The 25635-nt window shown below is 58.5% G+C and overlaps 2 protein-coding genes across 15 annotated transcripts; both read left to right on the plus strand.

The window, feature by feature from the left end:
* The first annotated feature begins 18 nt into the window (after nucleotides 1-18).
* Nucleotides 19-17912, plus strand: ABCB8 (ATP binding cassette subfamily B member 8). 4 transcript variants are annotated; one of them, XM_003815061.4, is made up of 16 exons: nucleotides 19-219; nucleotides 5222-5534; nucleotides 5890-6045; nucleotides 6122-6216; nucleotides 6341-6446; nucleotides 7198-7359; nucleotides 7478-7563; nucleotides 7669-7766; nucleotides 8140-8245; nucleotides 11936-11969; nucleotides 12165-12301; nucleotides 12494-12588; nucleotides 12765-12898; nucleotides 13628-13775; nucleotides 16320-16570; nucleotides 17558-17912. In XM_003815061.4, exons 1-16 carry the CDS (start codon nucleotides 125-127, stop codon nucleotides 17696-17698), a joined length of 2157 nt encoding a protein of 718 aa, XP_003815109.1. In that variant the 5' UTR covers nucleotides 19-124; the 3' UTR covers nucleotides 17699-17912. The 4 variants fall into 4 exon arrangements, with proteins under 4 accessions (XP_003815109.1, XP_008966189.2, XP_034821145.1 ...); XM_008967941.4 differs by lacking the exon at nucleotides 5222-5534 and adding an exon at nucleotides 5060-5221 and having other exon boundaries at nucleotides 35-219; XM_034965254.3 differs by lacking the exon at nucleotides 16320-16570 and having other exon boundaries at nucleotides 41-219.
* A 139-nt stretch (nucleotides 17913-18051) lies between these two features.
* On the plus strand, nucleotides 18052-25103 carry ASIC3 (acid sensing ion channel subunit 3). 11 transcript variants are annotated; one of them, XM_034965256.3, is made up of 14 exons: nucleotides 18052-19022; nucleotides 19669-19719; nucleotides 20889-21074; nucleotides 21202-21769; nucleotides 22458-22608; nucleotides 22833-22960; nucleotides 23110-23305; nucleotides 23391-23447; nucleotides 23524-23671; nucleotides 24159-24250; nucleotides 24332-24411; nucleotides 24515-24586; nucleotides 24765-24823; nucleotides 24903-25103. In XM_034965256.3, the coding sequence occupies exons 2-14, from the start codon at nucleotides 19703-19705 to the stop codon at nucleotides 25033-25035; spliced, it is 1887 nt and encodes a 628-aa protein (XP_034821147.1). In that variant the 5' UTR covers nucleotides 18052-19022; nucleotides 19669-19702; the 3' UTR covers nucleotides 25036-25103. The 11 variants fall into 11 exon arrangements, 10 of the variants coding, with proteins under 10 accessions (XP_034821147.1, XP_034821148.1, XP_054971509.1 ...); XM_034965257.3 differs by having other exon boundaries at nucleotides 20892-21074; XM_055115534.2 differs by having other exon boundaries at nucleotides 20892-21074; nucleotides 24923-25103.
* The last annotated feature ends 532 nt before the right edge of the window (nucleotides 25104-25635 follow it).

Here is a 25635-nt window from a genome sequence, read left to right on the forward strand (position 1 = left end):
TTTTCACCAATCACCGCCAAGGCGCGAGGGGGTTGTCGGGATGGGGGCGGGAGCCAACATGGAGCCCTCAGTGGGATGAGGGTGAAACTGCTATTGCCGGCGGCTCCTGTTTTACCGCGTCAGCATGCTGGTGCATTTATTTCGGGTCGGGATTCGGGGTGGCCCATTCCCAGGCAGGCTGCTACCGCCCCTCCGCTTCCAGACATTCTCAGCTGTCAGGTAAAAACGGAAAAACCTACTCAGCGCGGGCCATTGACCGCCCGGCAGGGCAGTGCCGGCCCGCCGGGAGATGGAGTCCACGGGCTTGCGCGAGGCTTGCTGGGAGCTGTAGGCCAGGCCTACCGGGGTGGAATGTCACTCCGCGGGTGTTGGCCTCAATTATTTATAGTGACACTCCAGTCGCCAGCAGGAGGCTCCTGCGTCTGCAGCCGCGTGTCAGCCAAAAGGAGGGGACGCTCGGGGTCAGTGACCACGCCCAGTCCGCACTCCCGACCAGGGGTCCCCTTTCCTGGCCCTGGAGTTGATTGGGCGATTTGGACGAAAATTCTTATTAGTATGAAGAGACATTTAATGTAGTGGTGCTTCCAGGATTCAAAGTGAGTCGAAGAAGAACTAGAGATGTTCAGCAGGGATAAAGAGCCAATCTAATAGGCCGGGCGCGGTGGCTCACTCCTGTAATCCCAGCACTTTGGAAGGCCAGGAGTTCGAGACCAGCCTGGCCAACATGGCAAAACCTCGTCTCTACTAAAAAATACAAAAATTTGCCGTGATTGGTGGCACGCGCCTGTAATTCCAACTACTTGGAAGGCTGGGGCAGGAGAATCGCTTCAACCTGGGAGGCGGAGGTTGCAGTGAGCTGAGATCATGGCCACTGCACTCCAGCCCGGGTGATAGAGTGAGACTCTGCCTCAGAAAAAAAAAAAAAAAAGAGTCAATCTAGTAACTTGTACATGTGTGTTTTTCGCAAAACACTCTACACAGGTTGGTCGAGAGAGAGACAGACAGACAGACAGATGGGAAACAAACAAGGACCCTGAAACTACAACTCGAATGTAAATGCTTTATGAGAAGGGACTGATTCCTTTTTTCTTTTCTTTTCTTTTCTTTTCTTTTCTTTTTTTTTTTTTTTGAGACAGAGTCTCGCTCTGTCACCCAGGCTGGAGTGCAGTGGCATGGTCTCGACTGACTGCAACCTCTGCCTCCTGGGTTCAAGCAATTCTCATGCTTCAGCCACCCAAGTAGCTGGGATTACAGATGTGCACCACACCCGGCTAATGTTTGTATTTTTAGTAGAGACGGGGTTTCATCATATTGGTGGGCAGGCTGGTCTTGAACTCCTGACCTCGGGTGATCTGCCTGCCTCCGCCTCCCAAAGTGCTGGGATTACAGGCATGAGCCACCTCACCTGGCCATCCTTTCTAATCCTAGAGTGAATTACTTGGGGGCCAAACAGATAGAAGATTCCCAAGGGCAGGTGGATGTGGAGTTGTGTCATTTGGAAAGCCCATCTGACTGATGGAGGGCAAGAGCTGGATCGAGCTGGAGCTGGAAGTCTTGGTACTGGGAAGTAATCCACATGCTCTTGGCAACGACCAAGACTTTCTTAGAGTCTTAGTTTGGAGACAATGCAAGAAGCTGGAAAAAGACCATGCTAAATTATTGAAAGGTTTAAAAACAGTTCTTAGGAAAGAGTAAGGGTGTTGATGTTATTTAAACCAGAGAGAAACCCAAGGAAAGACATCAAATAATATTCAAGTATATATGTGTTCATTAGTCAGTATTTTTCAATAGATTATGAAATGCATTTAGTTGGTCAGGACCATTTAAAAGTAAATATAGGCTGGGCGCGGTGGCTCACGCCTGTAATCCCAGCACTTTGGGAGGCCAAGGCAGGCGATCACCTGAGGTCAGAAGTTCAAGACCAGCCTGGCCAACGTGGTGAAACCCCGTCTCTGCTAAAAATACAAAAATTAGCCAGGCGTGGTTGCACGCGCCTGTAGTCCCAGCTACTCGGGAGGCTGAGGCAGGAGAATTGCTCAAACCTGGGAGGCAAAGGTTGCAGTGAGCCGAGATTGTGCCATTGCGCTCCAGCATGACAGAGCAAGACTCCGTCTCAAATAAATAAATAAATAAATAAAAGTAAATGTAGGCCAGGCACAGTGGCTCACACCTGTAATCCCAGCACTTTGGGGGGCCAAGGCAGGCAGATCACTTGAGGTCAGGAGTTCAAGACCAGCCTGGCCAACATGGTGAAACCCCATACAAAACTTAGCCGGGTGTGTTGGCTCACGCCTGTAATCCCAGCACTTTGAGGGGCCGGGGCAGGCAGATCACTTGAGGTCAGGAGTTCAAGACCAGCCTAGCCAACATGGTGAAGCCCTGTCTGTACTAAAAATACAAAAATTAACCAGGCATGGTGGTGGGCACCTGTAGTCCCAGCTACTCGAGAGGCTGAGGCAGGAGAATCGCTTGAACCTGGGAGGTGGAGGTTGCAGTCAGCCAGCATAGCGCCACTGCTCTCCAGCCGGGGCAAAAGAGTGAGACCCTGTCTTGAAAAGAAAAGAAAAGAATCAGAATACATGTTAAGAATTAGAGAAAATGTTATTTTGTGAAGCATTTCCATTTTGTGTGGCATGTATGTGTTCATTGTACTGGGTTGCAAGTAAGATATGTTTCTTGCTGTAGGCCACAGGAAGTCTAAACATTTGCAAAACCCTGTAGTAGTTAGGTCAGATTGTCCTGCACCTCTAATGGGGCATGCATGTGCTCAACAAGCATAAACATTTGCGGAACATCTGTTATGTACCGGAGTTCTGCCAGTGCTGTCTAAGATATAATTTCCTGCCTTTCAGAAACACATGGCGTAATGGGAAAACTGGACAGTTACACAAGGCAGAAGGAGAGTAAGCGTCTCTATCTTTCTGATAGAAACAAGAACACAGTGAAAAACAAGACATAAAAACCTGGCAGTTGGAATGGGGTGGGAGAAGGCCTCATGTAGGCAAAAGGCACAGGCCTTCCTGAAAGCAGGGGAAGGATGAGATGAAGACTGCAATTAGAAGGGTCTAGGGATGTGAAAGGCCATGATGGTAAAGAGAAAAGCTCACACTACTCTTTTTTTAAACCTTTCCCCATCAGTAAGCTTATCTAGATCTTCTAGATCTCACCATCCTCTCCTGGCTGGATAACTTCTGCTCCCTACAACCAGTCCTGTCTGCCTCCAGCCCATGCCCCTCTGCTATGATCTTTTTTTTTTTTTCAAGACAGAGTCTTGCTCTGTTGTCCAGGCTGGAGTACGGTAGCACGATCTTGGCTCGCTGTGACCTCCTCCTCCCAGGTTTAAGTGATTCTCTGCCTCAGCCTCCCAAGTAGCTGGGACCACAGGCACACACCACCACATCCAGCTAATTTTTAGTAGAGACAGGGTTTCAACATGTTGATCTAGAACTCCTGGCCTCAAATGATCCACCCGCCTCAGCCTCCCAAAGTGTTGGGATTACAGGTGTGAGCCACTGTGCCCGGCCATGCTACGATCTTTAAAATGAAAACCTAATCTTGGCACATCTCGGCCTAAAAATCACCATGACCCTTATTGCCCCCCAAGTCCAGGAGCTTTATAAGAACTAGAAAACTGCCCCTCCCGCAAGTCTCATGTCTCTTTTCCCTTCTTGTAGGTCAGGCTTCAGCCATACAATTCCTGAAATTTCTCTCCCATCCTTTCTTACAGCAGATACCCGCACTTGCTTTTCCTCTGCCTAGAGCTCTCCCCTTTACACTCCACCCCCACCTGTGCCTGGCCTGTTCCCCCTCACAGGTTCCCCCTTACCTAGAAGGCCTTTCCTGACTCCCTCTGAGGAGAAGGAGGAGCAGGGCTTCAAGCTGTTTTGTGCCTCTGATTTCCAGTTAACTGTGAGTCTCCCGCACTCAAGCATGACTGCTGTGAGGGGAGTTACTTCAGCTGTCATGTAACTCCATAACTCCGAGCAGAGCACCTGCACACAGTAGGTTCAAAATGTGTAGAATAGGCCAGGCGTGGTGGCTCATGCCTGTAATCCCAGCACTTTGGGAGGCTGAGGCAGGTGGATCATGAGGTCAGGAGTTCAAGACCAGCCTGACCAATAAAGCGAAACCCCATCTCTACTAAAAATACAAAAATTAGCTGGGCGTGCTGGCTCGTGCCTGTAGTCCCAGCTGCTCAGGAGGCTGAGGCAGGAGAATCTCTTGAACCCGGGAGGCAGAGGTTGTAGTGAGCCGAGATTGTGCCGCTTCACTCCAGCCGGGGTGACAGAGCGAGACTCTGTCTCAAAAAAAAAAAAAAAAAAACCACAATGTCTAGAATAGTGGAATCGATGTTAGCATTTTATAGATGTGGCAGCTGAAGGAAAGAGAAGGTAATTGTCCTATTCAAGATGACAAGATAAGTTATTAGAATTCTTATTTTTCTCTGTTTCCTCCTTCCGCTGTGGAGAGGGAGTGTGTGTCATGGCGCCCCAGGCCAGGGAGGGGAGGTAGGGTAATGGGCCTGGAACATCAGAAGACATGGCACACTGGCAGAGTAGAGCCAGCCTGGGTGCTGGAGTCAGACTGCAGACTTGGTTCCCTGCTCGTCCCAGTTCTGCTGCCTGCGGACAAGTTATTTCAGCTCTCTTAGCTCCACATGATTTTTTTCATCTGTCAGGTGAGAATAATGGCACCTCCCTCCCAGGGAGGTGAGGATCAAGGGAAGTAGCCCATTAGCTCCAGGAGGTGGGGCCGTGTCTGCCCTGGTGGCTGCTGTGAGCAAGTCCAGTGCCGGGCACAGGAGCAGCTCTCTTTCCTCACCTCTCTGCACCGTGGTCCCTTAAACCCCCGGCCCCTTCCTGTCCAGGCAGTGTGTGGCCATCTAACGTGCCATCCAGTTCTTCAGGCTGTCATTCTGTCAGAGCCTGGAGTCGAGGCTGCGAGGGCCCTGGCTGGCTGGGTGTTGCCTGAGAGTTGCCCGGGGGAATAAGACTTTTAAGACTAGATTTTGTGCTCAGCGCCTCATTCCTCTGCGACTTTGCCCATGGACATGTCTTAGAAACTGAAGTTGCTTCAGAACAGCCCCGAGAAGGGCAGGGGCAGGGGCCTGAAAGAAGAGGAAGTGCTGCTTCCAGAGGGCTCAGCCAGAGCCCCATGGGTGTGCTGGTCAGCAGAAGGGCAGTCGGAGCCTCAAGCCATCCATGCCTCTCTCTCCTTACAGGTACTCTGATGGCTACTGCAGCTCCTCCCTCCTCCGGGCCGTGGCCCACCTGCGGTCCCAGCTCTGGGCCCACCTCCCTCGAGCCCCCCTAGCTCCCAGATGGAGCCCCTCTGCCTGGTGCTGGGTTGGGGGAGCCCTGCTAGGCCCCATGGTACTGAGTAAGCGTCCCCACCTCTGCCCTGTGGCCCTGTGTGAGGCAGAAGAGGCCCCTCCTGCCAGCTCCACACCCCATGTCGTGGGGTCTCGCTTTAACTGGAAGCTCTTCTGGCAGTTTCTGCACCCCCACCTGCTGGTCCTGGGGGTAGCCGTCGTGGTGAGGCTTTCCCCACTTCTCCATCCTGGGGACAGGGCAGGACCCAGAGCTGCAAAGGGATGGCATTCCTGTCTCGCTGCCTCTCAGGGGAGAGCTCAGGGGAGCAGCAAGGGCTAGCCAGGGGTCCAGGGGTGCCAGGAGCATCAACACTGGGTGGCTGGGTGGGCAGGGTTCCGTGGGGACTGGAAGCCAGGGTTTGAACCTCTGAGAGGCACTGATGTGTCCACATGGCCAGCCACAACCTGGACAAGAGCAGTGCTCAGTAGTGGGAGAGGAAGGGCCAAGATCTGGCTGGGGATGGGGAGGAGTGGCTCCCCCACTTAAAACATTTGTCCCCTCTGTCTCCCCATTCCAGCTGGCCTTGGGTGCGGCACTCGTGAATGTACAGATCCCCCTGCTCCTGGGCCAGCTGGTAGAGGTCGTGGCCAAGTACACGAGGGACCACGTGGGGAGTTTCATGACTGAGTCCCAGAATCTCAGCACCCACCTGCTTATCCTCTATGGTGTCCAGGTACAGCCGGGAGTGGGGCTGGGGGCCGCCGAGGAGCCACCCGAGGCATCCCTGAGTGCACTGGGCTCTTTCGCAGGGACTGCTGACCTTCGGGTACCTGGTGCTGCTGTCCCACGTTGGCGAGCGCATGGCTGTGGACATGCGGAGGGCCCTCTTCAGCTCCCTGCTCCGGTACTGCCAGCCGCAGGGTGCAGAGTTGGGGTGACTGATGGCCTGAGGGGTCTGGGGGTAGGGCCTTATCCTGAAGTAATGTCTCCCTTTTCTGCCCTCCTTATTGGTTCTTGTCCCATGCCAGACAAGACATCGCCTTCTTTGACGCCAATAAGACAGGGCAGCTGGTGAGCCGCTTGACAACTGACGTGCAGGAGTTTAAGTCATCCTTCAAGCTTGTCATCTCCCAGGTCAGTGGCCCAGTGGCCCCCACCACGTCCACACACACACTTTTCCATGTGGATTCACCAGGCCAGCCCTGCCCGCCCCAGCCCTGATGTTGGGCTGACAGGCGCATACTGACTCGAGAAACCCACTGCCTGTGAGGGCATGGGTGAGGGACCATGGAAGTTCATGGAAGGAAAGTGTAGAGGCAGTGTCCAAGGTCAGGACAGGCTGCTTCTCCACTGCTCTGAAACCGAATCTTCCCTGGAAAGCCTTCCCAAGCACTCAGACAAGAGCCTTTCCTGGCAAGAGCAAAATCACTTCGCCTGCCTTGTCCCCAGAGTGCCTGGATTGCTGACAAGCATTGAGCATGCGCAGTGGCCTACCGAACACAGATGCCCTCCCCTTATCCGCCCACACCGACTCTGACTGCTGGATCATGCCACACACTGGCCTAGGCAGTCACTGGTGTACCCCCATGCAGTTTTCTTTGTTCAGTTCCTAGAACAGAAAGAGAAGCAAGCTGGGATTTGTCTAGGGGAAGGATGCCACAGTTCATAGCATTCTCGCTCGGCCCCCTCAGGCCCGCTGCTCGCACCCCAACTGGCCGAGTTAGGGTTACGTACTGTGACCGGTGGACTGCCACTGGGCCTCCCAGGGGCCAAGACCTGGGCCTTGGCCTTGGGAGTGCAGAGCTACAGCCAGCTGACCCTTGGAAAAGTCCTTCCTGTCATGGTGCGGACGCCGTAGCCTCCCGCCTTCCCTCCCACTCCCTAGGGGCTGCGAAGCTGCACCCAGGTGGCAGGCTGCCTGGTGTCCCTGTCCATGCTGTCTACACGCCTCACGCTGCTGCTGATGGTGGCCACACCAGCCCTGATGGGAGTGGGCACCCTGATGGGCTCAGGCCTCCGAAAATTGTCTCGCCAGTGTCAGGAGCAGGTACCGGCGTTCCTGGCCATCCTCTTCACCCTCCCCACACCGTTTCTCTTTCCACTCCCCGGAACTCCTCCCTGTCCCCATCCTGGACTCCTTGTCCTGTTTCCTGGACTCCTTGCAGATCGCCAGGGCAATGGGCGTAGCAGACGAGGCCCTGGGCAATGTGCGGACTGTGCGTGCCTTCGCCATGGAGCAACGGGAAGAGGAGTGAGTCCTGGGAGGGCGGAGCACAAAGCAGAGATGCCCCCCACACCCTGCCCACCCTTTGTGCCAGCCCAGCTGCCTCCTGAATGCACTGGTCTCTCTCACCAGGCGCTATGGGGCAGAGCTGGAAGCATGCCGCTGCCGGGCAGAGGAGCTGGGCCGCGGCATCGCCTTGTTCCAAGGGCTTTCCAACATCGCCTTCAACTGTGAGTGAGCCAGTTGGGGGCTGGAGGGTCGCTTGTGGGCTGGGGAGGAGCTGGGAGCAGCCAAGGCAGGCAAAGGCCCGCCCTCCATCTGCTGGCTGCCTGCATTCGCCTCGGGCCAGCTGCTAACTCTTGCAGGTAAAGGGAGGGTGCCGATGTCCCAACCCAGCTATGGGACTCAATGTGGAACACTACAGGGCCACCCTCAAGGAGGCCATGGAGGCATGCCCACCCCGACTTGCTCTTCCAAGGAGGAAGCCAACGCTGGGACCAGTCATGCGCCTCACCTGACTCTCCCAGTCAGCAGTGGCAGAGCAGGCCCAGGGCTGTTTCCTCTGCCCTGGCTTCATCCTCCCTCACTTCCCCTCTCCTGCAGGCATGGTCTTGGGTACCCTATTTATTGGGGGCTCCCTTGTGGCCGGACAGCAGCTGACAGGGGGAGACCTCATGTCCTTCCTGGTGGCCTCCCAGACAGTGCAAAGGTAAGTGGGGGCCGTTCCCATTGCTACAGAGCCCCCTGCTGCCCTCCAGAGCCCTGCTGGGTTAGGGCACACGGGTGCCAGCCTTCTCTGGGGGCCGACTGCTGTGCAGCTCCAGGCCTGCCCAGCTTCCCCAGGGATGCATAGGGTGGGGAGAGAGAGCCCCTCAGGGCCCATAACAACCCTCCCGGCTGGGGCAGTGGCGCTGCAGCAGGCAGGTGCTTGTCATCTTCAGCCTTCCAAAGGACCCAGAAGTTTCCTTGACAGGCTTTTTAAAAATTTGTTTCAACTGTGGTAAAGTACACAAAACATAAAATACAGCATTTTAACCATTTTGAAGTGTGCAGCTCATGGGCAGTGGGTGCACTCACATTGCTGTGCGGCTGTTGTCACCATCCGCCTCCAGAACTCTTACCTGGCAGAGCGGAAACTATCCCCATGACACGCGAATCCCCATTTGCCCTCCCCCAGCCCCTGGCACCCACCATTCCACTTTCTGTCCTTATGATTTGACAACTCTAGGGACGTCCTCTAAGTGGAGTCAGACTATGTCCTTTTGTGACTGCGTTTTGTCACTCCACATTGTGTCCTCAGCTTCCTCCGTGTTGCACCCTGTCCGAATTCCCTTCCGCTGCAGGCTGTGACATTCCATGCATGGAAGGACCATCCTTGACAGGCTTTGTGAGCTGCCCTTCCCCATGCCTGCCACTTCCAGGGATGACAAGCTGACCCCTGTCCCCACACACCCCACCCTTATAGCTTATTGCTTTGCATTGGTCCGAAACCACCCGCTCAGCTGAGCCTCTGGGATGACCAGAGCTGATCACCAGACAGCCCAAGGCGGGCCTCCCCCCTCCTATCTCTTTCCAAGCTGAACACAAGCAGTTCTACATAAATATGTTATGGTAAATAATGAGATAGTAAATATGCTGTAACAGATCATCAAAGGGTGAAGACCCGTCTCCACGAACCGTGCATCACCTCTGCCACCCCATCCCTCCCCCCACGACCCCCCTGCTCTTCCACCGGGGCCCCCACCCCATTCTACTGAGGCATGTGTCCTCACCCTGCTGCATGGTGCACCCCTGCTTGTGTGTCCGCCGGATCAGAACCCCTCACTGCAGGGTGTACTGTCCCAGGAAGGGGGAGGCGGATGGAGACAGGCTCCCATTTTCAGCCCCAAACCTGACATTCCACAGAGACGTTCCTCCCACTTCCGCAGCTGCATGGACACCCTCGCGTGCCCCATTTCTGCTCGATGCTCCCTAATCTGAGCACCTTCAGACCCTTTCTGGTCCTGGGCTCAGGCCTCCTTGGCAGCCTCGCCCCCTCCTCCAGCCCAAGGAGCTGTTCTGTCGTGGCTTTGGAATTCAGATGCTCTCACTGTGATAGAGATGGGGTCTTGGGGGGGCTGGGAGCTGTTCTGTCGTGGCTTTGGAATTCAGATGCTCTCACTGTGATAGAGATGGGGTCTTGGGGGGCTGGGAGCTGTTCTGTCGTGGCTTTGGAGTTCAGATGCTCTCACTGTGATAGAGATGGGGTCTTGGGGGGCTGCCTCCACCACTGCCTGCCCTGCTCAGCGCTGACCCACTTCCCTTGACCAGAGTTTTGGCCTCTCTGAATGGGACGGTCGTTTTAGTCCTGAGGGCCCATAAGAAGCCCAGTGGCGGCTGGGTGCGGTGGCGCACACCTGTAATCCCAGCACTTTGGGAGGCCGAGGTGGGTGGATCGTGAAGTTAAGAGATCAAGACCATCCTGGCCAACATGGTGAAACCCCGTCTCTACTAAAAATACAAAAATTAGCTGGGCATGGTGGTAGTCCCAGCTACTCGGGAGGCTGAGGCAAGAGAATCGCTTGAACCTGGTAGGCAGAGGTTGCAGTGACCTGAGATTGCGCCACTGCACCCCAGCCTGGCAACAGCAAGACTCCGTCTCAAAAAAAAAAAAGAAGCCCAGTGGCTCCCTTAATAAAATCACCCCTTAGCCCTCTGTGGTGGGCAGTGGTGGGACTGTCTCCCTGTGGGGAGGGTGGCTGCACTGTCCAGCCCCAACCCTCCCGCTTCGGGACCCCCACTTCCCCTTTAGGGCCTGAGACTCTGACTTTACCTCCCACCGTGCTGCTTGGCCATCCAGCAGCTTTATGACACACACAAGAACCCCCAGGGGCTTGTCTGTGCTGTTTCGCTGGCTGCTCCCACAGCCACAGGCCCTAGACCCATCCTCTTGGAGGTCCTTCTAGCGCTGCCTATGTGGAGATTCTTCCCCACTCATCTTGGGGGTTTGGATTTGTTGCATAAAGCAGCTGACGTGTTTCCCACAGGGTCCTGCCAGCTAAGCCAAGGGCCCATGCATTGGCGCTGGGGTCTAGCAGAGAGAGGGGAGCAGGATGGCCCGGCCTACCTCAGGCAGCCTAACCTATGAGCCCATCCTGAGTACTCCTGATAGAGATGGGGAGGTGCCCAGACAGACAGCAAGTGGGGCCCAGCCGCCTCATCAGAATCAGGGCCAGGCTCCACCTGGGAACAGGCCCGTAGCCTACAGCCCACGGCCCCTGAGAGCAGGGTCATCACACTCTAATGAGTCATGTGCATTTTGAATTTCAGTTGCTGCCCAGCCCCTTTGCCAGGCCCTAATGTCTTCCAGATCTCTGGTGGAGAATGTGCCCCTGCTCATCAACAGATAGCTGGCTGGGCTGGCTCCTTCCTGCCTGGTGCCTCCCCCGGCTGCCTTTAGCAAGTGCTGACTGCACTGAGTCCACTGGGAGCTTTTCCTTTTGGGTTTCGAGGCTCCTCCCACTCACCCCCACCCTAGTGCTGGAAGAAGTAAGTCTGCAGCTGAAGGGTTGCTGGGGAGTCAGTCTTTCCTCTTATTTAGGAGGGGACCAGGCATACACACACTGTCACAGGTCAGCCAGGCCAGTCAGGGACCAGTGACTCACCTTCCTCCTCAGCCTCCTGGCAGCCGGCCAGCCCTACCCCGGCCCTGCCGGGACGAAGGAGGCCACCCACTGTCTAGACAGATAACACTGTGGGTATACTTATCTGCAGGGCAAGCTCATGAGAAAAGTTTTTTTCAGGGAATTTTGTTTTGGGGTCTCCTGAGAGTTCCCCTGTGGCCCAGTGTCTTCTGTTTTCTTCTTTCTCCAAAAAGATTTAACATCACTTCTTCCACCTAAATGTCTGCCAAAGTCATTGCTTCCCCAAGAGTCTGCAGCATTAGATCTGCTCTCCCCTTCTGAGCCACGCACCCTTGATCTCTGTTCATGGTGGCGGCCTCCGCATCCTCAGGGCCGAGCAGGGAGTCCGTGGGTCAGCTGGGCTCCCTTCCTCGTGGGCTGATATCACCCCTGCATGTGTGCACAGGCCTCACCCTGCAGACCACAGGCCAGGGCACTGGAGGACACCCACAGAGGCCTGTGCCTTCACTTCCATTTCCTCGTGGAGCACCCCCTCCCAGGGGCTTGGGCTGAGCTGAGGGACAGCTGTCATCCTCATCTGGCCAAGGAGGGAGCCAGGGCTCAGCGATCTGGTGTTGCTACGTCCCAGGGCTCCACGCCCCCATGGTGCAGGAGCAGTCTCTGCATTTGGCCACAGGCCACCTGCTTCCTTGCTCCCCCGCCCCACCGTGGCTTCCTTCCCCTCCTCTGGCTCTTCTTGTTCCCATCTATTCCACCCCTCTCTCCTTTTCTGACAGGTCCATGGCCAACCTCTCTGTCCTGTTTGGTCAGGTGAGTGGCCGGTAGGGTGGAGGGCCGGGGGTGTGGAGTTTGTGCCGTGTGTGCCGCTGTGGGAGCTGCCTATTGACGGGTGTGGGCGGGCAGAGGAGCTGGGGAGACCCCAGCCCAGAGCCATGGCCACTCCCTGGAGATGCTGTGGTCACCCCTACTCCTGCCTTCCTGCGGACTTTGGATCCCCTCCCACAGGTGGTCCGGGGGCTGAGTGCAGGCGCCCGGGTCTTTGAGTACATGGCCCTGAACCCCTGCATCCCACTGTCTGGGGGCTGCTGCGTCCCCAAAGAGCAGCTGCGTGGCTCCGTTACATTTCAGAACGTCTGCTTCAGGTCAGCACGGGTGAGCAGGCGTGGGGATGGGTCCCTGGGCCGAGGATGAGGCGAGTGGATTCGGGGTGGAGGTCTGGACTAATGTCCCCCATAAACAGGCCCTCTCAGAGGGCTACAGGGAGACTTCAGGAGGGACCCGGGCAACAAGGGCTGGGAGCCTGGTCTGACTGGGGGTCTCTCGGCTCCTCCCAGCTACCCCTGCCGCCCCGGCTTCGAGGTGCTGAAAGACTTCACCCTGACGCTGCCCCCTGGCAAGATCGTGGCCCTCGTGGGCCAGTCTGGCGGAGGTAAGGGGAGCCCACCACCTCTTCACCCTCTGACTCTTCTCTAGCAGCCACTCAGAGCAAGGCCGGGAGCAGTGAGACCCCGATGGGGTCCCTTCCTCCACTGCCACAAGGGGCCTTCTTTCCTGGGACAATCCCTAGAATCCCTGGCCTCCCTCCCTCTCAACCCAATTCCCCAGGAAAGACCACCGTGGCTTCCCTGCTGGAGCGCTTCTACGACCCCACGGCAGGCGTGGTGATGCTGGATGGGCGGGACCTGCGCACCCTTGACCCCTCCTGGCTCCGGGGCCAGGTTGTCGGCTTCATCAGCCAGGTGCGGGGCCACATGGGCAGCCCTTGGCTCCCACTGCCCGTCCTCCCCTGGGCCCTGCCCCCTTAGTCCTCAGGTGCCTTTTCTTTCTTTCCCACCCTCATCCTTGCTGCTCTCGGGAGACCCTGGCCGTCTTCACATGTCCTCAGCTGTTGTCTGGGTGAGGCATCCCTGTCGTGGGAGCAGCCACAACTCTGCCTGGTCTCCCAGAGCAGGGACGCTTTGTCCACATTTACAGCAGTCTACACAGATGGGGAATCCCTCAGATTCTCTGCAAATCCCATAGCATCCAGGTCTAGAGAAGCCTATAGTGGAGGTGCTGAGCTGCAGCTGTTCTCCCTCTGCTTGAGGTGGCACTGCCCAGCGAGGGTCCACCCTTCCCTTTGAGGGCCGTGAATGAAGAGGGCATGCCTGCTGTCCCGCCAGGGAGAGTGCCTGTGCAGAAGAAAGGCAAATGCAAGCCCCCAACTCCCAGCGCCCTGCCCTGCCAGCTCCTCCCACTCCCACTCCTGGGGAGGGATTCTGGGCCCTTGGTAGGAAGTCGAACTGTCCTTCCCTTTTGGGGGCCACTCTGCATCCTCACTTCACCTCTGACTTTGAACGTCTGATTCTTCAAGAGATCCTAATCTAATCCACCAGATAGACTGTCCCATTGTGTATGGTGGCCCCTCCGGTTTCTGGGGCAAAGAGAATGTTTCTGTGGACTCTGTCTCCATAACCCCTCACCCACAGGAGCCCGTCCTGTTTGGGACGACCATCATGGAAAACATCCGCTTTGGGAAGCTGGAAGCTTCCGATGAAGAGGTGTACACAGCCGCCCGGGAAGCGAATGCTCACGAGTTCATCACCAGCTTCCCTGAGGGCTACAACACGGTTGTCGGTGGGTGCTCGGGTCTGCCGGGAACCAGGTGGTGAGGCACTGGGACACAGGATTCCACAGGAGCAGTGAGCAGCCCAGTGGGACTGAGGGCAGCAGGGACAGCTGGGGAGAAAGACAGTTGTGTCAGGGAAGACCAGAAACACAGCCAAAGGGGACAGAGTCGTTGTGTGGGGACAGGGGAGTCCAGGCCAGTGTGGTTCAGAACCAGCAGACCAGGCAGGCTGCAGAGACAGGACGGGCTCTAGGAGGAGCTGGAGAATGCGACAGAGGGCATATGACAGGCCCCTGGCCAGGGACACAGTGACGCATGGTGTTTGGAGTCCTCACCGAGTCTAAAAGGCCGCCACTTCCCCAGACTGAACAGAAGAAATGGGGGGCTGCCTCCTCTCCACCATCCATCCCCCTCTGGCTCCTGTTTCCTTCCTGTGCTTTTCATCTCTAAAGTCGTTTCTCATTAGAATCAGGGTGACTGGATGGGCCCCAGGAGAGGGCTCTGGTGGTTCTGAACTAGGAACACGCAGCCTGGCACTGCAGGGCGTGCACCTTGCAGCTTGACGTGCGGAGCTCCCAGGTCTTTTTCCAGCCTTCGGGGCCATGTTTCTCGGCCAGTGTCTTGGCTCTGTTGCACAGTGTTTCAGCACTTCTCAGGATACAGGGATACCTGGGCTTCTCAACTCTGGTCAGTCTGAGTCCAGCCTTCTGAGCTGTGGGGCCAGTGTCCCCAGCCCAGCCATCGTGTTCTAGATGGCTCCTCCAGCCGTGTTGATACACTGTCCAGATGCCAGCTGTCCTCACTGGGTGCTCTCCCACATCTCTTTTGGGTGGCACTTTCCTTGTGTCTCTGATCCTAGTACTTTCTGCTCATTTGGGCCTTCTTGGGGCTGCGTCCTTACTGACCTGTCACCCTGCTGTCACCTTGAGGTTCTTTTTGGCTCCCAGGCTGCCACTTGTGCTGTCCTCTGTGGGCTTCGAATCCCACCTCCCTGGAGTCACTGGACCCCAGAGCCCATGTTTGGGTGCTGGATGTTCCCCACAGCCACAGAGACCCGGGAGGCTGGGAAGGTGGCTTGGAACTGCAGGCACAGGGCAGGGTGTGGGTCATCCTGGCCTGAGGCACTGCCATGGCTGGGGAGGGGCATTTGGCAACTCCCTTGGAGTGCACCAAGCCCTGCTGGCAGTGTCACGCCACCCTCAGAGGCAGGGCAAGTGTGCACAGTGGCTGAGGGACCCAGAGGTGGGATGAGCCAGTGCAGGGGGAACCCAGAGGAGGAGTGTGCACAGTGTGGGGTGGGGGGTCAGAGGCAGGAGGAGGGTGCACAGTGCGGGGTGGGGGTCAGAGGCAGGAGGAGGGTGCACAGTGCGGGGTGGGGGTCAGAGGCAGGAGGAGGTTGCACAGTGCGGGGTGGGGGTCAGAGGCAGGACTAGGGTGCACAGTGCGGGGTGGAGGGTCAGAGGCAGGAGGAGGGTGCACAGTGCGGGGTGGGGGTCAGAGGCAGGAAGAGGGTGCACAGTGCGGGGTGGGGGTCAGAGGCAGGAAGAGGGTGCACAGTGCGGGGTGGGGGTCAGAGGCAGGAGGACGGTGCACAGTGCGGGGTGGGGGTCAGAGGCAGGAGGAGGGTGCACAGTGCGGGGTGGGGGTCAGAGGCAGGAGGACGGTGCACAGTGCGGGGTGGGGGTCAGAGGCAGGAGGAGGGTGCACAGTGCGGGGTGGGGGGTCAGAGGCAGGAGGAGGGTGCACAGTGCGGGGTGGGGGTCAGAGGCAGGAGGAGGGTGCACAGTGCGGGGTGGGGGTCAGAGGCAGGAGGAGGGTGCACAGTGCGGGGTGGAGGGTCAGAGGCAGGACTAGGGTGCACAGTGCAGGGTGGAGGGTCAGAGGCAGGAGGAGGGTGCACAGTGCGGGGTGGGGGTCAGAGGCAGGAGGAGGGTGCACAGTGCGGGGTGGGGGTCAGAGGCAGGAGGAGGGTGCACAGTGTGGGGTGGAGGGTCAGAGCCAGGACGAGGGTGCACAGTGCGGGGTGGGGGTCAGAGGCAGGAGGAGGGTGCACAGTGCGGGGTGGGGGTCAGAGGCAGGAGGAGGGTGCACAGTGCGGGGTGGGGGTCAGAGGCAGGAGGAGGGTGCACAGTGCGGGGTGGGGGTCAGAGGCAGGAGGAGGGTGCACAGTGCAGGGTGGGGGTCAGAGGCAGGACTAGGGTGCACAGTGCGGGGTGGGGGTCAGAGGCAGGAGGAGGGTGCACAGTGCGGGGTGGGGGTCAGAGGCAGGAGGAGGGTGCACAGTGCGGGGTGGGGGTCAGAGGCAGGAGGAGGGTGCACAGTGTGGGGTGGAGGGTCAGAGCCAGGACGAGGGTGCACAGTGCGGGGTGGGGGTCAGAGGCAGGAGGAGGGTGCACAGTGCGGGGTGGGGGTCAGAGGCAGGAGGAGGGTGCACAGTGCTGAGAGGGGCACTTAGAGGATCTTGATGGGCATTCAGGAAGGACCCTGTGCCCCTTTGTGGGCCACCCTCAAGTGCACAGCTTCAGGCTCCTGCCCTGCCCCTCCCTTCCCAGGTGAACGGGGCACTACCCTGTCTGGGGGCCAGAAGCAGCGCCTGGCCATCGCCCGAGCCCTTATCAAGCAGCCCACGGTGCTGATACTGGATGAAGCTACCAGCGCGCTGGACGCAGAGTCCGAGCGGGTTGTACAGGAGGCCCTGGACCGGGCCAGTGCAGGCCGCACGGTGCTGGTAATTGCCCACCGGCTCAGCACTGTCCGTGGGGCCCACTGCATTGTCGTCATGGCCGATGGCCGTGTCTGGGAGGTTAGTTGTCCTGGGGGCGTGGATCAGTGGGTTGAGGATGGCTTCATCACGGACAGTGGCACAATGCTGCAATGAGTTATATGAAGTTGTGGCCTGGCCCCAGGGCCTTGGGGGCTATATTCTGGAAGCAGCGTCCCATGTAGAGTCAGGAGTTCCTGCATTCAGCCAAGCCCTGGCCTCTCAGGCCCTCAGTTTCTTCTTCTGTCCCCTGGGATAGTATAATTGCACATCAGCTCCCAGGATCAAAAGGAAAAGTACTAGCCGGGTGCCCGTAATCCCAGCACTTTGGGAAGCCAAGGCAGAAGGATCTCTTGAGGCTAGCCTGGGCAGCATAGCGGGACCCTGTCTCTACAAAATACCAAAAAAAAAAAAATTAGCCGGATGTGGTGGCATGCACCTGTATTCCCAGCTACTCTGGAGGCGGAGGCGGGAGGATTACTTGAGCCCCAGAGGTTGAGGCTGCAGTGAACAATGATTGTGCCATTGCGCTCCAGCCTGGCATCAGAATGAGACCCTGTCTCAAAAAACAAAAAGGAAACATACTCAGAGTATGGTGCTGGGAGCGAGGAGCAGGGCTGGCTGCCCAGGGTATCAGGTGCAGGAGAAGCAGCGCCAAGGAACCTGTGCAGGGAGTCAGGAGTAGGACCCCAGAGGCCGTGTGGCGTTGGCTAACAGCCACTCATTCAAGCCAAGGCTGAGGGGCTCGTGCAGGGAGATGGATCCTGAGTTGGAGCCTTGGGCTCTGTAAGGGGGACAGAGGGAATCGTGTTCTTCCAAAATTCAGCTAAGTAGGGAAGTGGCAGTAACTAATGCAGCATGCCAGTGGCGGTTCCTTTCAGATTGGGCATTGGTTTCAGAGTGTCCCCAGAAGGGACACCGGCCTAAGTGACCATGGGCCCAATGGCTGATAGAGAGGCTCAGCTCTCTGAGGGTTCTGAAGCCTGCATGCCTTGGAGCAACCATCCGCCCCTCCCTCCCATCTTCCAGGCTGGGACACATGAAGAGCTCCTGAAGAAAGGCGGGCTATACGCCGAGCTCATCCGGAGGCAGGCCCTGGATGCCCCGAGAACAGCGGCCCCACCGCCCAAAAAGCCAGAAGGCCCCAGGAGCCACCAGCACAAGTCCTGAGAAGGGCCCCCTGAGGTGTGGTCGCTGCCAAGCATCAGTGTTAGGGCTGGGGCTCAGCCTGGGGGAGCCTACTGGGGACTGAGCCCCCAGGAGGGCCAGCATGTGGAGAGTCGCTGCGGCTGCTCCTGCTCACAATAAAGCTGAGGCCGAGCAGCTGGCAGGGGAGGCCAATCCCTCCCTCCCCTCCCCAGTCCTGCCGGCTGCCTCCCTCCCACCAGAGTCTGCCAGAGTCATTGGGCTGCAATGGGCAGAGACAGAGTTCCCCGAGACACCTCCACTCTGTTCTCCCTTTGCCCAGACCCCTCCAGACCTCTCAAGAGACGTTCTGGCCAGTCTCGCCGCCCCACCCAGCAGCTTCAAGTTGGCCAGGCCTACAGTAGCTCCAGGGAATTTTTTAAAAATCAGGGTCTGGAAGTGGGCCTGGGAATTCAAACCTAGGCTCTTCCCACACCCTTGCTAGGACCTCACTTCCCTAGACTGGCGACTGACTCCCTCTCCTGTGTCCCCACTCCCTCCATGGGAGAAGGAGCCTATCCTCTGGCTCACCCCGGGACCCACAGTCCCCATCTTCCAAACAACCTCCCTCCTTTCTCCCTGCACAGTGAACACAGTCCTGATTTCTAGATTTCACCTCCCCTCCCCACCCCCAAGGGACACAGGCCTAACAGGGCCCAACACTTGAGTCAGGGTAGGAGGGCCGGGGCCACAATGGCCAGTTCCCACGAGAAGCGCCAGCCTGCCTGGCTGTCTTCCACCGGCCCTGCCCTGTGTGCCTGGCGTCTTTCACCCACTGAGATTGTGGACCAGCCTCCATCTACACCAAGAACACCCAGCTCTGAAGGAGATGGGAGGGGCTGATGCCCACCTGGAGCTCTCTGCTTCCTGCCCACAGTACTGACGAGTACAGAGCTAAATGGAGCAGCTACTGCAGAATCCAGTACAGAATCGGTCCAGGACGGTGCGGCTGTGGACAGGCCAGCCTCCCCAGCAGGTTCTGGGAGGCACACCTTGAAAGGGGAAGGCAGACATCCTGAGTGATGGGCGCCTGTGGCCCTGAGACTGTGGATGAGGGGGCTAGGCTCCAGCTGGCTTCTGAGGGGCCTGGAAAGGCACACAAGTAGGTCTTTGGCTGAACTGGTGCCCCAGCAGGACCTCGTGTCCCTGCACTGCTGCAGATGCACCAGCCCTCCCCACGTTGGTGCCGCTGTCACTTCCTACTGGGATCCTTCCCCCATCCAGCCACATCCAGGCTGTGGGACTACACGGTGCCCTGTTCCCCTGGGCAGGAGAAGAGGTGGTGCCTGCAATGCACCTTCACAGCCAGGCAAGCATTCTGGATTTATCCTGTGTAAAGAAGGGTGGTACCCTCTTTCAGGGGTGTGATGCAGTGCATTGATGGAGCAGCTGGTGCTGCTGGGAGGCCAGCCTGGAAGAGGCGGCAGTGGCTCAAGTGTGCGTGCAGGAGCCAGAGTGGGACCCATGGGCTCTTGTGGGTGTGGTTTAGAACTAGATGGTGCTTTGGGGACAAGCCATCCAAAAACCCCAGGCCCACATCCACCCTGATTTGATATCCCACTTCCTGACAGATCAGAGGCTGTGTCTTTAGGCAGTGGAGGTCCAGGAGCAGAGCCTGGGGCTGGTTCACAGCTAAACCCCTCCTTAGGGCAGCCCAGAGTAGGGCCTCAGCTGGCAAGTCCGCAAGCCCTGCTGGGGCCCTGCTTGTTGGCCTGACCCCTCCCTCACCAGGCAGCCAGCCAAGGTGGTTCCTGCTTCACCCACTCAGTCATCAGCCTCAGGCTGCCCAAAATGCCTCTGACACCAGATTTATATCTTCTGGGCAGCTTCTTTAAATCTAGCCCTTCACCCGCCCCCTAGAGAAGCAGTGAAACCCCTCGGCTAGTCCAGCTGGAAGAGCTAGACCGCAGGAGCCGCGCCGTCTTCCTAACCTCGCCTCGGCCTTCGCTCCACAGTGGAGAGTGGGAGCCTAGCTGTGCTCGATGCTGAATGCCTGTTTTGAGAGTGTGAGTGGGATCATCTACAGTAAATACTTGCAAAGCATGGCACTGTGGCTCTGGGGAGTTGGTACGCCTGTGCTGTAACCATGGTACTCAGTCCTTCCAAAGTGTTTATTAATCAAGCACCTGTCATGTGCCATTGAGCCCACGATGGGGAATGAGGACGGTCCCTGCCCCCATGAAGCTTGTGTCCTGTTGGGAGGACAGACAGGTGGCCCAGCAGTTGCAGCATGGTGTGTGCACACATTTGGCTGGTGGAACCATGTTTCTACCACTCATGGTCAAAAAAAGCCCACCAAAGTCCTGGGAGCTCACATCTGTGTGATGATATGGCAACATTGTTTGTAATGGAAAGACTGGACACCCCCAGTGCCCATCAGTGGGGAAGTCATTAAATAAACTATGGTATGTGCACATAATGGGTGGTATGCAGCCCTTTGGAAAAATGTAGGTTTTCCAGGTCCTGGATATAGCAGTGTAAGATGGGAAATCACAGAATGCCCATGTTGTGCCTGAGATGGCAGGTGGGGTACCCGTGGTACCCGGGAGGGTGGCAGGTGGGGCACCCATGTTCTACCTGGGGTGGCAGGTGAGCCCATAACCATTGTAGAGGCCAACATCCTCAGAGGCCTGAGTGTGGGGAGGTAGGCTTTGACTCCCTAGGGAGAGAGGGACACTTAGGAAACAGACGGGCCCTGGAAGTGGGACATGAAGAGTGCCCTGGCCATCCAGTGTAGGCTGAGATGCTAGGGGCACAGAAAGAAGAGATCTGCTGATGCCAGCCTTCCAACCATTTCCCAGCTTGGCCAAGAGCCAGCTCTGGTATTCGTGAAGGAACAGATCCTGGGTGAAGCTAGAGGGAAGGCCGCAGAGGCAAAAGGAGGGAGGAGCTAGGCCAGGGGTCAGCGACTGACCCTCGGGGCCAGTGTACAGGGGTTGCAACTGGGAGCCTAGGGGGCCCCAAGGCATCTCCAGGCCCAATCTACCTCTGGGCTTTTCTCAAGCTCTCCCTAGGATTACTGCAGTCTCCTTCTGGCGCCTCTCGTCTTGGACAGCCATGCCCCCCTCCATGCTGCACTAATGGCTCAGCCTGGGGCCCCAGGGACCTCTCCTACCCCCCAGACTGCTCTGTCGGCCCCCTTTCCCCCCCACTGCTGAAACCCAATCCTCTGCAGCAGCGCCGGCTCAGCACCACCGGCTCAGCACCGCTCCGCAGCCCCCGCCTGCCACGGTCAGCTACGCCCCACCTGGTCTGCTGCGGAGTCCCCAGCCCAGTGCCTAGCCCAGTGGAGCCACCGCCTGTTCCTCGGGAAGGAACAGTGGGACCTGACCGGCCAGATCACCTCCTCCAATCCTGCCAGGCTAGTGCCTCCTTGCCTTCCAACCTTGGCTGTCTCCCACCCTCTCTTCTCCTCTCCTTGCCTGGCCTCCTGAATCCTATCTTAGCCTCCTTAGCCCCCTGACTGACTCTCTCTCGCTTCTTCCAAGCCTCTGTAGCTGGTCCCGCTCCTGGGTTCTGGCCATGAAGCCCACCTCAGGCCCAGAGGAGGCCCGGCGGCCAGCCTCGGACATCCGCGTGTTCGCCAGCAACTGCTCGATGCACGGGCTGGGCCACGTCTTCGGGCCAGGCAGCCTGAGCCTGCGCCGGGGGATGTGGGCAGCGGCCGTGGTCCTGTCAGTGGCCACCTTCCTCTACCAGGTGGCTGAGAGGGTGCGCTACTACAGGGAGTTCCACCACCAGACTGCCCTGGATGAGCGAGAAAGCCACCGGCTCATCTTCCCGGCTGTCACCCTGTGCAACATCAACCCGCTGCGCCGCTCGCGCCTAACGCCCAACGACCTGCACTGGGCTGGGTCTGCGCTGCTGGGCCTGGATCCCGCAGAGCACGCCGCCTTCCTGCGCGCCCTGGGCCGGCCCCCTGCACCGTCCGGCTTCATGCCCAGTCCCACCTTTGACATGGCGCAACTCTATGCCCGTGCTGGGCACTCCCTGGATGACATGCTGCTGGACTGTCGCTTCCGTGGCCAACCTTGTGGGCCTGAGAACTTCACCACGGTGAGCTGACCTCCCTACCTATCCTGCCAGGGACCCAGAGAGCCGACCAGTCCCTGCCCAGCACCCACAATTCCCTAGCCAGCATAGGCTCCCCCAAAGCCAGGGGACCTCTTCCTTCCTACCAGCCATGGACTCCCCACCCCCCAGTGCCACTCCGTGCAGCCCAGGAAGCTGTCCTCCTTGGGGCTTTCTCTGTCTCCCAGCCCGAGGGGAGCATGTGAGGCCACACTGACCCCGGCTGGCCCGAGGCCTGAGGTCTGGCCCAGGGAGGCCCTGCTCCTGGGGCTGGGGGTCCTCCATGGTGGGACCATTCTGGGACAGAAGACCCCTATCTCTGCCAGGAGGTGGGAGGGGGCTTGCTTTCCCTCTGCCTTTTCAACATACAGCCAGCCCCGGAGGACAGCCACAGGGGCCCATTTCCTTTTCCCGCAGTCCCCAGAGAAACACAGAAAAACCTGTAGGCTGTGCCCTGGGCTTTGGTGGGGATTGGCGGGGTGGAGGAGCTGAGTTGATGGGCTCCCAAGAGCGTCCTGCAACATGTGCCCACGTGGAGCATGGGGCTGGGGGCATTGAGATGCGGGCTTCAGTATTCAAAGAAGAGACGCAAACATACCATGAGGTGGGGAGAGGTCCCATGACCATGTGCCTGCCTGGGGGAGATGGCCATCACCCTGTCTGCCTGCCCCAGATCTTCACCCGGATGGGAAAGTGCTACACATTTAACTCTGGCGCCGATGGGGCAGAGCTGCTCACCACTACTAGGGGTGGCATGGGCAATGGGCTGGACATCATGCTGGACGTGCAGCAGGAGGAATATCTACCTGTGTGGAGGGACAATGGTAGGGAGCACACAAATGAGGCTGGGGGAGGGCACGGATGGAGTGCAAAAGGCTAGGGGAAGGAGAGGAGGAGAGGAGGTGTCAGGGTGTTCCCCCAGAACCTGTGAAAGGGGCTGGGCTGGCTCATCCCAGTCCTGGGGAGAGGGGCTGCAGTGAGAGGTCTTGTCTGGTTGGGCAGGAGACCTGACCACACAGGTCAGGCCTCACAGGTCCCTCCCCGACAGAGGAGACCCCGTTTGAGGTGGGGATCCGAGTGCAGATCCACAGCCAGGAGGAGCCGCCCATCATCGATCAGCTGGGCTTGGGGGTGTCCCCGGGCTACCAGACCTTTGTTTCTTGCCAGCAGCAGCAGGTACCCTCCCGTGTGCCTCCACACCTACTACTTCAAGCCCACACCACCTCGGACCCTAAACCCTCAGCTCCTCAGACCTGTCTAGGGGCCTCTCCCCAGCTGGCCTCTCACGCTCTCCGGGAAGCCTCCTTAACCCTGTGCCCCCACAGCTGAGCTTCCTGCCACCGCCCTGGGGCGATTGCAGTTCAGCATCTCTGAACCCCAACTATGAGCCAGAGCCCTCTGATCCCCTGGGCTCCCCCAGCCCCAGCCCCAGCCCTCCCTATACCCTCATGGGGTGTCGCCTGGCCTGCGAAACCCGCTACGTGGCTCGGAAGTGCGGCTGCCGAATGGTGTACATGCCAGGTGAGGGGCTGGGGTCTTCGTCCCATGGCGGGCAGGGCCCAGGGAGCTGAGGCTGCTTCTAAAGCCATCTCCCCGGTACCCGCAGGCGACGTGCCAGTGTGCAGCCCCCAGCAGTACAAGAACTGTGCCCACCCGGCCATAGGTAAGGGCGAGCCTCCCCCACCTCCCGTCCGCCCCGCTCCGCCCGCGGGCGTCTGACGCGGCCCGGTGGCTCGCAGATGCCATGCTTCGCAAGGACTCGTGCGCCTGCCCCAACCCGTGCGCCAGCACGCGCTACGCCAAGGAGCTCTCCATGGTGCGGATCCCGAGCCGCGCCGCCGCGCGCTTCCTGGCCCGGAAGCTCAACCGCAGCGAGGCCTACATCGCGTGAGCTGCGCGGGGCGGGCGGGCTCCTCTGAGCCGGGGGCTCCCGACGGGGCGGAACGGGGCAGGCCAGGCCGTAGCCCTAGTGCGCACAGCCCGGGCGGAGGCAGCCTCCGCAGCCTCACTGGCTCTGGGGCTCCGTGCTGGTTGCTTAATCTTTCTGGCCCCGGGGGATGCTGACGCCTCCTCCCAGGGGTCTGGTTTTTTTTTTCCTTTCCTTTTATTTTTTAATCTTTACTTTTAAAAAACAGAGACGGCAGGGGGCGGGGGAGGGGAGGGGAGTCGCTGTATTGCCCAGGCTGGTCTCAAACTCCTGGCCTCAAGATCCTCCCTCCTCATCCTCCCAAAGTGCAGGGAGTACAGGTGTGAGCCACCGTGCCCGGCCTCTCCCAGGGTTCTTGAAAGGAGTGGGAGAACCCACAGCTGCTTCTTGCCAGCAGTGGGCACCAGGCGGTGGCCAGCCCACATTTGAGGCCATTCTTGTCCTCAGGGAGAACGTGCTGGCCCTGGACATCTTCTTTGAGGCCGTCAACTATGAGACCGTGGAGCAGAAGAAGGCCTATGAGATGTCAGAGCTGCTTGGTGTGTGTGCAGGGCCCCCAGGGCTGGGGGGGTGTGGGCAGGCAGGTGGCTGTAAGTTGAAGGGTGACCCTGTCTCCACAGGTGACATTGGGGGCCAGATGGGGCTGTTCATCGGGGCCAGCCTGCTCACCATCCTCGAGATCCTAGACTACCTCTGTGAGGTGGGCCAGGGCCCCCACTGCAGGGGGTGGGAGGTGGGAATCAGGGCCCCTAGGATGAGGGGGAAGGTGTGCACTGGCCACCTCCCATCCTGCTTGCCTCCAGGTGTTCCGAGACAAGGTCCTGGGATATTTCTGGAACCGACAGCACTCCCAAAGGCACTCCAGCACCAATCTGGTAACAGCCCCTCTTCTGGAGCCCTTGCCTGCTCCAAGGGTGCTAGGCCCCACCCCTGAAGCCTAGACCACCATCCCGCCCCAGCTGAGGAGAAACAGGCAGGAGGGTGTGCAGTGACCTCGACTGGTCCCTGGGAGGAGGACCACTCCCCACCTCTGACCCTCTCGTCCTCACACAGCTTCAGGAAGGGCTGGGCAGCCATCGAACCCAAGTTCCCCACCTCAGCCTGGGCCCCAGGTAACACATAATGGCCCCCTAAAATCAAGGGAGGGCAGGGGCAGGCTCAGGACAGTGGGTGTGCCCGTTCCCACCCCAGCACTCTGCTCTGTTCCGAAGACCTCCCACCCCTCCCTGTGCCGTCACCAAGACTCTCTCCGCCTCCCACCGCACCTGCTACCTTGTCACACAGCTCTAGACCTGCTGTCTGTGTCCTCGGAGCCCCGCCCTGACATCCTGGACATGCCTAGCCTGCATGTAGCTTTTCCGTCTTCACCCCAAATAAAGTCCTAATGCACCAGCCTCAGCTGTTTCTCTTACAGGGCAGAGACTAGCCAAGCCAAGGTCAGCCCAACTTAGGCATCGGAAGTCTTCTGCCAGCCATCATCCAGCTGGACGTGGCTTCTGAAATGTGGAGCTGGGCCCTTGAACCCCCATGAATCTCTAGGGGAGAATGGTAGCAAGAGGTTATCAGTCATTTGCACCTCAGTGTGAGTGAGTTTAGCCAACTGACATCTTAGAGAGAAGGGAGGACAGGTATCCTCCAAGCCCGGGTTAGGTGTGAGGTGCAGAATCACAGTCAGCAATAAAGGTATAACTGGAAGAAAACTCTGCCCAGAGCCCAGCAAGAAGAGGCAGGGAGAAGACGGGGTGACTCCACTTTCAAGAACACCTGTGTCCTGCCTTACATCCTGACTCCTTTCCCACATTTGGGACCAAGTGTGGCACACAGCCTGTCTCCATACAAACAAGTTCTGCCTCCTCAGCCTCCCCACAAGAGCTAAAGGCCCCAGGCTTGAGACGGTGGGGGTGGGGGTGGGGGTAGGCGGAGC

Source organism: Pan paniscus, chromosome 6 (assembly GCF_029289425.2).
Source record: "Pan paniscus chromosome 6, NHGRI_mPanPan1-v2.0_pri, whole genome shotgun sequence".
In the NCBI taxonomy this organism is placed as follows: Eukaryota; Metazoa; Chordata; class Mammalia; order Primates; family Hominidae; genus Pan; species Pan paniscus.